We start from the raw sequence: 13,403 nt of genomic DNA on the forward strand, positions 1-13,403 counted from the left end.
AGCACTGTGTTTGAAAGTTTAATGATACTACATATCTAATCCTTAATTTACTTTCGGTTACTGTTTGCTGAATATGCAGTGCTAAGCCGGATTTACACACCATTTCTTGATGATTTACACACTATTTTTATGTGGTGGACTCAGTGACTGAGCACTGGCTTACTTCGCCTCCCAGCACAGGCTCTCACTACTCCACAACACTGGTGTGCGCACCATCTTTCCACTCAGATGTGCTATACTCAAGACATTTGTGAGCCACCTGGCATCGATAAAGATATGAACAGTTTATTCTACTAGGTGATGCGCTTTGACAAGAGAAAGGAAAAAATATGACTGGTTCTCCTCTAATCACCAACCACTGTGTAAACAAGTTGGAGGGCTGTCTGGAGGAAAGATGAAGCCTGAACAGTGCTTTGGCTCCTGGAGGCCAGGGGTGAACCAGAGACCCACAAAACAGTGGGCTGCAGAGGTTGGCAGGCCAGTGGCAGAAAGTCCAGCAATTCACTTCTGGAGTATCCACCGCTGCCTGCAAGGAGCCCTTGGACGAGTGAAGCTCAGTTTATGGGAATATTGCACAATGATAAAATGTCCTCCTCATCCCATTCCAGCATTTCCAAAGCACAGGAAAAGGATATTTGTTCATTCCAGTTTACCCTTTGTTAACCCCAAGTGTAAGCAAACATACAAACAAAACAAAACAAAACAAAACTAACACAGAAAATTTAAATTGGGAGGGCTTTTTAAATTTTTCTCTTTTTTTCCCTCTTAACATTTTATACTTTTTTCCCTTACCAACAAAGAAGTACACTTTTCAAAAAAAAAAAAAAAGGCCAATTTTCCCTTTTCCCTTGCACTAAGTAAAACCTTGTTGTTTCAATATTCCAAGAGCCGAGAAAACCAGGAAATTCCTGCTAAGTTTGAAGTAGCATCAGAAGAGCTGACAGCAGGATTGGTAAAGGGTTTGTGGCTTCACACAGTAGCAGTATCAGGTTATGTGCTGAACTAGTATTCACCTAGTGCCTCATGGCCTGAAAAAGGTTCATAACTAACTGGACGCTTTGAAGAGCAATTACAAACATACCGAAAATGGGAGAAGGAAGGATGGAAACATAGCACTACATACAGGCTGTGAGGCTCAGGTAATGGCTTTCACTTCCTGGTCTTCGCAGAATTTGTCATGGCAGCATCTGAGTTGTGGGACTACGTACTTTCCTCAGAAGATGCCCCAGTCCTGTCCTGACCTCATACCAAGACTAGATGTTTATACTTTATGCCTGTTTTCTGTGACAACAAGAAACATGCTGACAGGTATAAAGGGCTTGCTTTTGTACTCAATATGATCCCACCTTGGGATATCATAGGATCAGGACAAAGGGTCCCACCATACAATGCATCTGTGCATTTTAGTTTAGACACAGCCTGGAGCGACCTGTGGCAGCCTTTCATGCTGCCTGAGGAATCCCATATCCAAAGGGTCTGCTCTTAAATCCCAACCTAAAGTGATGCTGTAAAGACTCAAGTCACACTCAGTAGCAATTATTTACTCTCTTATTATTTGTTCTTTAAATCTCTGCATTTATTTACTACATTTCTTTACTTGAGACTTTAGACTAAATATTTCGATCTAGATTATCTTCTCTTCTGTATTTCTTGCCTGTCCATCATGACCTGTAACCGTATCTTTCTCCAGAAAGTGCAGGGCGTAAAACCTCAGAGCAAGAGACTGGCATTTTCCAATCCTTGCTGGAAAGACCTACCCTACCACAAGGGAATAGAAAAACCCTCAGAGGCAAACGTGCATTACACCACACCACTGCCAGGGCGTGTGTGGGGGGGGCAGTGCCTAATGCTTTCCATCGGAAACCTCATTTTTTTGGTTGCCCCGTTTGCGGTTGTCCCAAAGCACCATGGCCGCCACCAACAGACTGTCTGGCATACCAGACAGACGTGAGGAGCTGGGAGATTATGTCCTCTATCTCCCATGCTAAGCACAGGGATGGGTATAAACGTGGCACACGGATTCAGGCAGAAAGTGGAGTGTTTCGCCGTGAGTCAGCTGGTAAAAACTCCCACCAGCTGCTGCTGGGGCACTGCGGATAAAGCGCAGCGCCGACGCTTCAGTGGGAATTTTCTCTTTCCTCACTCGAGCCTCTTTCCTCTTCCCACACGTAACTACAAGTCATAAGCCGCCGATAAAGTGTCCTCCCGGGTCCGTACGCCGGCACGGCACGGCACGGCACGGCACGGGACGGCGCTAGGGGCAGGCTGTGCACGGAAGGGCCGCTCCCGTTTCCCTCTCCCCCGGCCCTGCCCGCATCCCCCGCGCCCGGGACGGAGAGAGGCCCGCGGGCGGAGGGCTCGGCTCCCCGCCTGCCCACGTCCCCTCCCCGAGCCAGCAGGAGGAGGAGAAAGCGAGAGAGGTCCCGGCAGAGCGGCTAGGAGCGGGTTCGAGACAGCCCTCCTCCCCCCGCCCGCCCCCGGAGGGGAAGAGGAAAGGAGAGCCGTGGCGGGCGGCGGAGGATGATAACTTAGGGCCGTGCCTGGCCGTGGGAGCTGCCCGCGCTGTCCGGGCGAGGACACGGGGCGGCAGCGATGTCCCAGGGCACGGCAGGAGGAGAGGGAGCGCCCCAGGTGCTGCCGGAGGGGAAGGAGAGACAGAGGAAGAGGAGGCGGAGGAAGAAGAAGGAGAGTAAGACGCGGCTGGTGCGCTCCAGCCTGCTGTTACCTGAGGCCGAGACAGAGAAGTCCAGGAGGACGGTCCTGGCCTGCAACCGCCTCAAGACCACCAAGTACACGGCATTGTCCTTCCTGCCCAAGAACCTCTTTGAGCAGTTCCACCGCCTGGCCAACGTCTACTTTGTGTTCATCGCCCTCCTCAACTTCGTGCCAGCCGTCAATGCCTTCCAGCCGGAGCTGGCCTTGGCCCCCGTGCTCTTCATCTTGGCGGTCACCGCCATCAAGGACCTCTGGGAGGATTACAGCCGCTACCGCTCCGACAAGGAGATCAACCACATGGAGTGCCTGGTGTACAGCAGGTGAGGCAGGGCGGGTGAGTGCAGGGGACGGCAGCGCCGTGGTGGCAGCCCGCGCTGGGGTCCCGCCGGGCACCAGGACTCAGGCCAGCAGAAGTGAGGACACAGGGCAGTGAGCAGGTCCATTGTGGAGGGCTTTCATTTCCACTTCAAGGGCGAAGAAACTTCCAGTTGCCTGTGTCTCCCAACTCTTAACTCAGAACTGCGGGAGTTCATACAGTCCTGTACCTACAGGTGAAAGTGAATCCATTCTGACCGGTGGGGTCCCACAGTACATCACTTTATGCAAACACACAGTTTGACAGCTCACAATTTACAGTGTGAGCTGTAAATTACATTCATGTATAGTTTATGGTATTAGTTTCCTTATAGTAACATGAGAACTCATGCAATCTCCTATTAAATCTTCAATGAGTGAAGGAAGGATAGAGGCCAGAGGCTTCTGAATTTCATTTAGGTCTGTGAGATTTCATGACACGTGAAATTAGCGAGCCCAAACTTTGTCTTTCTAAAGAATGAGCCAGTCTTTCCATTGGACATTTACTTTTAAGCGAATGTTTTTTATTGATCATCTCAAATGTCATCATTCCCTGTGACTTTGCTGTTTCCCAGTGCTTGTGATGGAGCATTAGGTCATTTATGTCTCTCAGAATTAGTTTTTCTAATGATCTGGACAATACATATAGAGCACTGCTGTGGTATTTGTAAATCACACTGAAATGACTTTTGCATCAACATTTATGTTCTTAGAAGCCAGCTTTACAAAATTTTTGTTTTGCTTTCCTCATAGTGTGAGTCATCTCTTAGTAGTCCAAGGCTAAGGTTTCCTGGGGAATGAAAGAAGGATATATTTTCTGAGAAATCAGATTTTAGTTTCATTTCTGATGTTTCTAAGTCTAACAGAAATGAAACACGTGCCAAGAAGCTTACACTCTGATTCCACAGACTTGTCTGGGAGGGTCTTCTGGGCTGACGTAAGCACAAGACAGAGCAACTCTCCTATTGCAAGAAAGGCATGTGAAAAAAAAATACACTGAAAAAGAACTCGGAAAAGGCTGCATTTCCAACATCAGCAGACTCAGCTTGTTATTTCACAAACTGGTATCATGTAAGAAATCTCACCCAGGGATATTCCTCCACCAGTAGATATGCATGCATGAAAACACAAGTAAAATAGCCTTATTTCTGTAAACTAAACCAAAACCAATCCAGTCAAATCACACTCGTAGTTACTGCTAACCTATACCTGTGCCTACTGCCTTGCTTGTCTGTAGTTGTCCTTAACTCTGAACACTTCTGGTGTTGAGGAAGATGGATCGCAGGAGGTCTTGTAAGGGGCTATTCATGCAGAAAGTAAAATAATGCTAATAAGGATGGTTAATCTAACCTTTTCCAAAAAAATCAGTTTAGAAATAAGCTCTTGTGTCTCCTAGGTTGAAAAGCAGTAAGTGCCTGTTGCAGAAGATGTTCAAAATATTAACAAATACCAGTACTGGGATATTAATTCTGGAATGTTTTTCCCCCAGCAATTTTCCATATCCCTCTCTGCTGCCAAAAAAGTAGACATGACTATGGGAAAAGGCTTTGATGTTAATATCTCTTGTGGTCTTTTGTGAGTCCCAGCTAAGTGCACTGCCCTTTGTAATGCTTGTACTATTGCAGAGTAAGTCAGAATTGTTCCTTTTACTGCAGAGTTTAGATTGCTGCTGAGTGACACTTACACAGATAATTTGGGAGTGGTTTTCCTTTGCATTGGCATCAAAGGCACATGTCGGCCAAATCCTTGTGGGGTGGCAAACATGGAAGTGTGTGAGCTCTATCACCTATTCAGGCACAGCTTTCTGGCTGGATGCAGAGCTGAACGGTGTGTGCTTAACAGCCCACCACACAAGCGTGGTTCCCAGCAGCAGCTCACCTATTTTCACCTTCCAGCAGTCCCTAGGGAAAGCTTCCCTCCCACAATTGAAAAATACAATCAAAACATGCGGTTAAAGTAATTTGCTCACATGTTTTTAATCTGCCCACTTTTTCTTCTTTTGTAGCTTTTTTTAAACTTCACCTTTTTAAACACCCTCCAGCTCCAGTGAGCAAGATGGGACTAGAAACTTGCTACTTCTGCAGATAAGAGCTAAGATTCCTGCTTACTTGAGTGACGGGGTACCAAGGTTGAGAGATTTATATCAAGGTCATTGAAGTTGCTGGGCGTGAGTTCAGAAAAGCTGTTTTCTTAGAAAGGTGTCATGCCAGGAGAAACACAAGGGATTGATCCTGACTTCTTTGTTTCCTTAGTCTCTTTGTTTCTGGAAAAATGTTGAAGCATGTCACATAAGGAAGTAATAAATGACAGCTTTCTCCTCACATCGATTTAATGCTGATCCCTTATCAGTTTTACTACCTTTTGAGCAGACCAGACTCTCTCTGTCTCTCCCTCCCCCTACTTGCCACTTCCTTTTGGTAGGGGCAGACTTTGATGCAAATGCTGTCCTTGATAGAAATGCTGCTGTAGGTTAATGAACATAGCTGCAGTCCTGTGTTCCCCTAGGACTGTCAGGGAGCAGTAACTCTTCTCTTGCTGGTCAGTATTTCATAGCTTGGAAAGAGGCCTTCTGCAGGACGGGATGTATCTGACTTTCAGGACTCTGTGCTGTGATGGGCTCCCTTTCCTGCCAGCCTTCAACACAGCTGCTAGAGCCACCTCAAACACAGACTACAGCGTTCAAACACACTACAGCAAAATAACGTTGAATTGTAACAGTCAGCAAAATGGAGACTGGGACGTTTGCTTCAGTAGCAGAGAAAAGCCCTCTGTCTCATGTTCCATGTTATTTAGTGACCAAGTAAAGATTCAAGTAGGATACTATGTGTTCTGTCATGTATCCTTTTTATGTGTAATCCATACGTGCTTTCCTGGCTGCTGAAGTACCTGTCCTCTGTTAGGTACAAGCAGCATTTAGTGATGCAAAACCTACAGGACAGAATGCAGGAGTAGGCAGAGCCTAGGGCAGCGCATCAGGAGGAGGTTCTACACGACCCCTGCAGTGTCTCCTGGCTGGTGCTCTGGCACAGCCTACACAGGCAGATCGTGTCAAGAACTGATCTGGGTGAAAATGCTATTCTCCTGGTATGCTGACTGCTTGACAGCTGGCCTTCTTCCTCCTGCCTGTCCAGTGGACTCAGATGACCCATTCTCATACAGCCACTGTGGAATCAATGACTCTGTGACTCAGAGTTGGCAACACTTATGAGACAACAAAACAGCAAAGGATGATGCAACCTAAAGTAAGAAGTTTAAGAGAGATGCAGCTTGTTTTGACAGAAATAAGACAGTTTTCATTTAGAAATCCTGGATGTGGTGGAGAGTGGAAAATACCTCAGAAAATTATTGCTTTCTAGAGTCAGATGAAAAGGGAAAAGACCTGATTCTTTGAATAAATTGAAAGAAGCTGTTGAGTTTAAATTGGCAGCTTATGTCAAGGAGTGAAACACACAGGAGAATTGCAGACTTGCGTTGCTCTGTGATGGACTTAGCAGGTCTGTCTGTAAGAGCAGACAGGGTCTTGAGGAAGATCTCTTAGCCAAGAGGAGCTAATAGGACCTCTCTCCACAGGCCTTAGGGCACCTCTCTCATTTGGCAATACAGAGGAAATGAGGCACTTACTTTAGGAGGACGGTTTCACAGGTCACCTAGAATTTCAGTTCTGTACAGGTGCTTAAGCTAGGAATGCTGGATGACAGCCAAAACTCTTAGTTGATTTAAATGGAGGGAAGTTACAAAGGCATTAGAGCCTAGCCTGCAGAAAATTGTTTTTGCAAACCTGTGATCACCTTAGACTCCTCTCTTTGTTCCTCTTCCTCATTTCTATTGCCCAGGGATTGAGGTTGAATACTGGAGATTACAAATTTGCAATCTTCACAGCAAAATCTGTGTTAGTGTTGGACTTGGGAGGATGGAAGGGTGACATTTTTCTTTGCAGTTACTGTCCTCCAGTGCTCACTGGCTCTCATTGGAGTCGTGGATTGCACATGTAAATGTCTGCTGTTAAATATTTGATAGAACTAAATTTGTGGCTGGGGCAGAAGCTTTGATTTCAGTGTGCTGATACAAAATATGGTATATGTTTACATGACATGTAAATAGAAGATGAATAGGGATAACTACAATCACAACAAATAATAACACTTGTCCATCAGGGAATTACATTTTATTACTGTCTCGGGGCTGTGCTGGTGAAATAATCTCTTGTAACATTTTTCTAGGAGCCGTATGTTCAAAACCAAAGGGCTTTGTCTTTTAAATCTACTCTCTAACCCTTACCATGTCTATCAAAGAGTATTGCTAAAAACTGTAATGCCTCTGCATACTGATGAAAGAGTGATAACTGCTTCTCGTGTCAACCTGTGACTTAGAAAATCCATGACAAATTGCAATTTATGACTGGATACTTGTCACCCCTGAGGTGTGGAAAATGTTTAATGGGGCATTCAGACAGCTATCAAAGCAGGCGGTTTTGCATTAAATGTTAATTTCTTTCTGCAAAACTGACTGGGGAGGAGAGAAGAGACTGTGATGTGGGCGACATTTACTATAATTTCAAAAATACACTTCTTTCTTCTCTTTGTCAACTCACCTGTGAAAGCAATTCCAGCCTTGGAGGAAAAAGATGCAGCAGTATTACCAAATCCTCACAAAGCCATGGTAGATCCCACTCATGGCCTCAGAAACAGCCAGATGATGACTTGCTTGCAACCACTTCACTTCTTAGGTGCCTTATTTTGCTGGCAACACCAGTCTCTGAGGAATTAGGTTGTGAATATCTCCCACTGCTACCATAGTCAAGAGCAGCTTCTTGTCCCAAAATGTGCTGGCAGGTAAGACATTTCTCACTAGAAGAAACAAGCTTGTCTCCCTTCCAGAACACAAATGTCACTAGAAGTGATTCAAAAGGAAAGTACCTGGGATTACTCAGTTTCCTCTGTGAGTGAATTTGGTGCATAAAAAGCTGAAAGCAGGAAGTAGTGGTCTGAATCTGTTGGTGAAGTCAGTATTCCTTCCCTGAGTTTCAGAAAGATGCCTCTCTGTTCATCTTACTGTCTTTGCCCTTCACTTCAGTTTGAGCCAGGATGGCAGTGAGTAAACTCAGTGAGCAATGTAGTAGAGGCTCCTCTGTTAGACTGATAGTGAGCAGTTTTATTCTCCAGTAGAGTTTATCCAAGTAGCAAGGGACGTCTGTGCTAATCTTCTGAGATGTAGCCAGCTGGAATGCGCAGGACAACCCGTCTCTCTGTCCAACTGTATGTATGCAGTTTATTTGCTATTCCGTGTAGGGTAAATTTTCTAAGTGCCTGAGCTTCTCTATTGGAAAAGAAAAATGCTTGCCTCTTGTTACTAAGCTCTTTCATTTGTATTGGATGTCATGAGAACTGTTGTAGGCTATTTCACATGCCTCTGGCTGACTGCCAAAGAAGATGCTGTTAATCTCCACTGAAAGACCTGGTGATGTCCCCAAATCAATTTTTTCTGTTATACACCACACTCCAGAGAGACACCATAATCTCTTGTGCTAAGCAGACCATAGCCCAGAATTATAGGTGGCCACCTTGTGTGAAGATCTACTTGTTGTTTTGTGTCTTTATTAACTTGAGACCATGATTATTGTTGGAGGTAGCCAAAAGAGTAACAGCTCTATTTGTTTCTGTCAGAGTGCATTTCCAAAGAAAATACACAAGAGAATTGTGTGTACTGTTCAGCTCTGCCTGATATTGTGATTCCACCTTCCACCATGTGTCACGTAGTCAGCAGAACTGAAAACCAGAGTTGAAACCCATGACAGCCATGCAAAAATCAATGTTTATGGAACTGCTCACTAGCTAGCATGGCATAACTTAGTCAGGACGTTCCTCTCACAAGCAGATCAATCCTCCAGAAGTAATAATTGGAGAAAGAAGAAGGGTCCCTGCCACTGGGCAGGACTTTTACAGGTACCTCCTCCAGGCTTACTCAACCCTTATGGATGGGCAGGTTGCTTACCTTGACATAGCACAGGGAGAAGTCAGATTGCCACATCTCCCTGCTGTGTAATCCAGCATGCTTCCAATTTGCAGAATAGTTACTCTGTGTAAGAGCAGTCTAAGGGGTGCCTCTCCTCTTCCCTGCAACACCAGGCCTTTTGGGAATGTTGTGCTTTTTGTGTATGGACACAGTAAGGTCAATGCAGCTGGGAAGCCAAGTGCACAGCTTCAGGATTACACCCAGTCTGCAGGATTTATGCTGTGCAGCCTTGGTTTTAGCAATTGCATGTATTGAAAGCAATTAAGTTCATGAAAAGCAGAACAATTTGTTTCACTTCACATAGTTGTGGAGGTGAACCAGTTTGCATGGCTTACCTTCAGCCTTAGTGTTCTCAATTTGGGAGTTGTTACTAACGCAGCTGTGGTAGCAGCCAGTCATGTTTGCACCCAGAAGTGATCCACAGCAGAAATGTGATTTGTACCCGCCAGCAGTGCCTCACCAGAACATGGAAGCAAGACAGATTCTCCATGCACTGGGCCAGGGAGAGTGCATTTCAATGAATGGCATAAAGTGAGGAGCCTGCTAAAAGCCAGGACACTTGCCTCTCATGGGTAAATTTGTGTAGTTATGGGCAGCAGCTTCCTCGGTTGCACATCAAGCACAAAAGTTGACTCACACCCAAAATTCAGCCACAATGCATATTTGTGAAAGATGCTAGCTTACAGCTTCTCCTAAGCAGGTGCTAGTGCTGGTGTGCAGGGGAGAAGTGCAAAGGAGGAGATTTAACAGCCCTAATATTGAGATCCACTGAGAAAATGTACGTTTCCAAATGTATCTTTGATTCTGAAAAAATTAGATAAAGCAAACCTCAGATTTAGTTGGAGATGACCTGCATGTTCCTGAGTGAATTGGTTTAATCCTTGCTGTGTGTACAGGAAGTGGGAATGAGGGGGCTTCAAAGTAAGAGCTTACAGTGCCTGTAAGATGTGAGCTGAGAGGAACATCTTTCTCTTTTTTACTCTTTCAAGGATACACATACACAGCCTGTCCAAATCAGGCTAGCCATCCAGCTAGTAGGGTGTTCTGTCCTGTGGGCTGCTGGGGATAGCTAGTCCTTCTGAGCTGGGAAACCACCATCTTGTTCTTTGCTCCAGCAGGAGCAGTGTTTTAACTCTGTTTCAGAGCGGTTGCAGGTGAACAACCCTGCCGTGGTCAGCCCACATCCTTCAGTCTACGTTGGTTAAAGGACAGTCCTGAACTGGCAAAGCTGCATTTTGAAGGGTGGGAAACATCTTCCATCTCCAGTGCTATTTTGTTACAATTTTATTCTTGTCTGACCACAATTTCTCTAGAGTGACAAGTAGGCCAGTCTCTTCAGTTCAGTGGCCAACATTTGCATCATGGCCAGTCATTTCATAAACCCAGACTCTGCTGGAGATTTGTTTTAACAGGCAGGGAGGTCACTTGTTTTGTTTTTATGTTCTGGTTGTCTGGAAATACTGACCTACTTCAAGGAAGAGTTTAACTCCTTGACTGACAACTGACTTCAGTTCTTATATATCTGTGCTGTTACATTAACACTGAGGGTGTGAACACTATTGCAGAATATTTGGTATTTCTGTATTTTTGATGTAGGTTTTAGTTTCGACTTTCTGAATAAAAAGAGAAAGTCCACGATGAAGTGTCAGCTTTTGTATGCAGAGGTCTTTTATCTTTCTATGTTTTCTTACGCTTCCTGGGCTTTTTCTGGGTCTCACAGCCATGTACATGTAGCCTCAGACCCTGTCTTTTCACCTTGCAGTAGCAACCTGAATATGCCTGTTTTGGCCACGTTAGCTGATTTTGTGTGTGTGACTAGCAAGTCATTGGCAAAGTTGTTGTGAAATCTCCCAAAATACTGACGCCAACAAAGGAAGTGCAGAACAGCAGTCACCTCAATACATCAGTGAGTATATTCTCAATATCTAGACATGGAATAAGATGCCTCAGAAAATTTGTCAGTGAACCAATTTTAGCAGGCAGATTTAGCAGCCAAACCCTTAGAGATGCAGAAAGTTCATTAACTACATTAGAAAGATGTAACCTATTTGGGCAGAAGTAGATGACAAGAAATCAAATATAATCAACCTAAGTCTGATTCTGCAGTTGTAGTGCATTGTTTTTGCGTGGGCCTACACTTACATTTGGAGATTTGTATGGTTCCTGTATTTTCTTTTTCTCCCTTTTTAGGATTTCCATGTTCTCATTGTCAGCTTCTCCTTGCCATACTTCCCTCTGCTGTATAAGTGCAGAGCTGTGAAGCTAAAGCTTGATCTTACACCATTTACCAGAATAAAGACATATGTTGACTTTATCTGCATGTTTGAGAGCATGTAGGTCTTCCTTCCTTCACTCTCCGAGGTTCCAGTTTTATCAGAGAAGCATGGACTGGGGTACCCATCTCCCAGCAGAGCCACTGATTTATATCTTGACTCTTCTGCAAATGCCAATAGTTGCTTTCCCTGTAAACAGTAGTGAGCCAGTGACTGTAGCTCTCTTGCAAGAAGCCCTCTTAAGTGCTAATTAGGTTCTCTCTGATCTGACAAAGGTATTTCCTATAGGAATTTGTAATATTCTTTCTGGAACATGAGGTGAGATTTATTTCATGTGTCTTTTAGCTAAAAGGTACATGTCCAGTCTGACCAAATCATCTACACTTGTGCCAAAATTGGTGGAGAGCATCGAATGGTTTGGGGGAGGAAATCTTTCCAGCTTATTTGAGACACTTACCTTGGGTAAGTTTGGATCAAGAGCTCCTTACCTCTCTCCAGTGATGATACAGGTGAAGCTCAACTAGATGGCTTGCTTATACAGCTAAGTTCAGGTAAGGTAAATCCCATTAGTAAACTTAGAGGGGATAGATATTACTTCCTGTCAATTAACACGCCATACGGTTTTTGACTGTAGAAGAGTAAGTAGCCTGTTCTGCTCAATATACTTAATGATTTATTTAAGAACTATTATTTGAGAAGCACAGATATGAGTACACTCACCTGTCAGGTGAGGGGATAACCTAGCATCCAGTGTTTCATCTCTTGCCATGTTCTGCCCTCAGCAATAGTCATTAACTTACTGTTCATACTTGTGAAATGTATTTATATCATCTATTGCAGTGTTGAGAAACAATATAAGAGGTTAGTTGTTGTCAATAAATAGTTTTCTTCTTTGAATGACTGATTACATTTGCATTTCTGTGGAGTTTTCCAGACTGTCCTCATAATGTAGGGAATCTTGGTATTTTGGGGGTCTTATTTGTTCTTTAACTTCAGATTCAGCTTTTGGGGATGAGTGTTGAAACATAAGGTAGGAGGTTCCTAGTTCTGTCTTTTGTTTGCCTGGATGTACCTAAATATTAGGTCAACTAATAAAATTACTTTGCAAGCTGTGTCTCTGAAATGTAGAGGGCAGTTGTGTGTTTGACATAATCAGGGATGTTGCAAGAATGAAAGTGGGGCTTCACTGTCAGGTGTCTCATAAATATCAGATAGGGCTATTGGGCTTCTGGATTTTGCCCAGTAGGTTCAGATATTCAAACCTGCAGGTGATATTGCTAGGTTATCAGGGATCGAATCAGAGGAATCAATGGTGAAGTTATTCTGCTAATTTTGCTGATTTACCCGCGGTTACCAATTTCTCTGCTGGAATTTTAGTGTCCGTCCCTATGGGAGCATAAGCTCTTGCAGATATACCATGTAGCCAATATGAGGTGCAAGCTTCATAAGATGTCATGCCACTGTTTGCTATCTTCAGAGTCCTAAAATCTGTCCAATTGCAGCATTTGACCTTCTGCTCTTCCTGATCCTTTTAGGCTTAAATGTACTGAATCCTATCAGGTTTTTCCTACATGTATGTCCCATTTATTTTCAGTGCATGTCTGCTTTTTGTGGATACTGGCTGTGTGTGTAAGTTCCTCTTGCTGTCAGATCCTGTGCTTTCTAAAATTCAGGCTCAACAGAAAAGACGTACCACAGCTGAGCCAACCATCAGCCTAGTAGTGCTGATGTTTAATCTGCTACACCCATGTTCCATGAGTCCAGTTTAAAAGTCTGTAATAGTACTTTATGGACTGAACAATCCACGATATATCTTAAATTTGAGGAATACCGCTGTGGACTGACATCTGCCAGCTCATGCCACAAAAATGTGTGTGAGACCAGTGAGAGCAATCTGCAAAGAATATTGCAGTATGGGACCCCCAGACTGACAGTGCGTCTCAGTATGTAGAGCTAACAAAGCTAGCACTGAAATATAGTCTAGGTTGGAAACCCAACAGCCAGTGGATTTTGTGTATTTGCAAAGTATTTGGTTGTTAATGTGGTTTT

General features: G+C 44.2%; 1 protein-coding gene across 2 annotated transcripts in view; it reads left to right on the top strand.

Moving 5' to 3' along the window:
• The first annotated feature begins 2,183 nt into the window (after positions 1-2,183).
• ATP10A (ATPase phospholipid transporting 10A (putative)) overlaps positions 2,184-13,403 on the top strand; it is a 115,524-nt gene continuing 104,304 nt past the window's right edge. The window contains exon 1 of one of the 2 annotated variants that reach the window (XM_019282954.3): positions 2,184-3,035. In XM_019282954.3, the coding sequence (XP_019138499.1) occupies positions 2,593-3,035 (443 nt within the window). In that variant the 5' untranslated portion in view covers positions 2,184-2,592. The remainder of the gene's footprint in view (positions 3,036-13,403) is intronic. The other variant, XM_010394200.4, reaches the window with a different exon arrangement.

The sequence above is a fragment of the Corvus cornix genome, chromosome 1, assembly GCF_000738735.6.
Source record: "Corvus cornix cornix isolate S_Up_H32 chromosome 1, ASM73873v5, whole genome shotgun sequence".
Taxonomy (NCBI): Eukaryota; Metazoa; Chordata; class Aves; order Passeriformes; family Corvidae; genus Corvus; species Corvus cornix.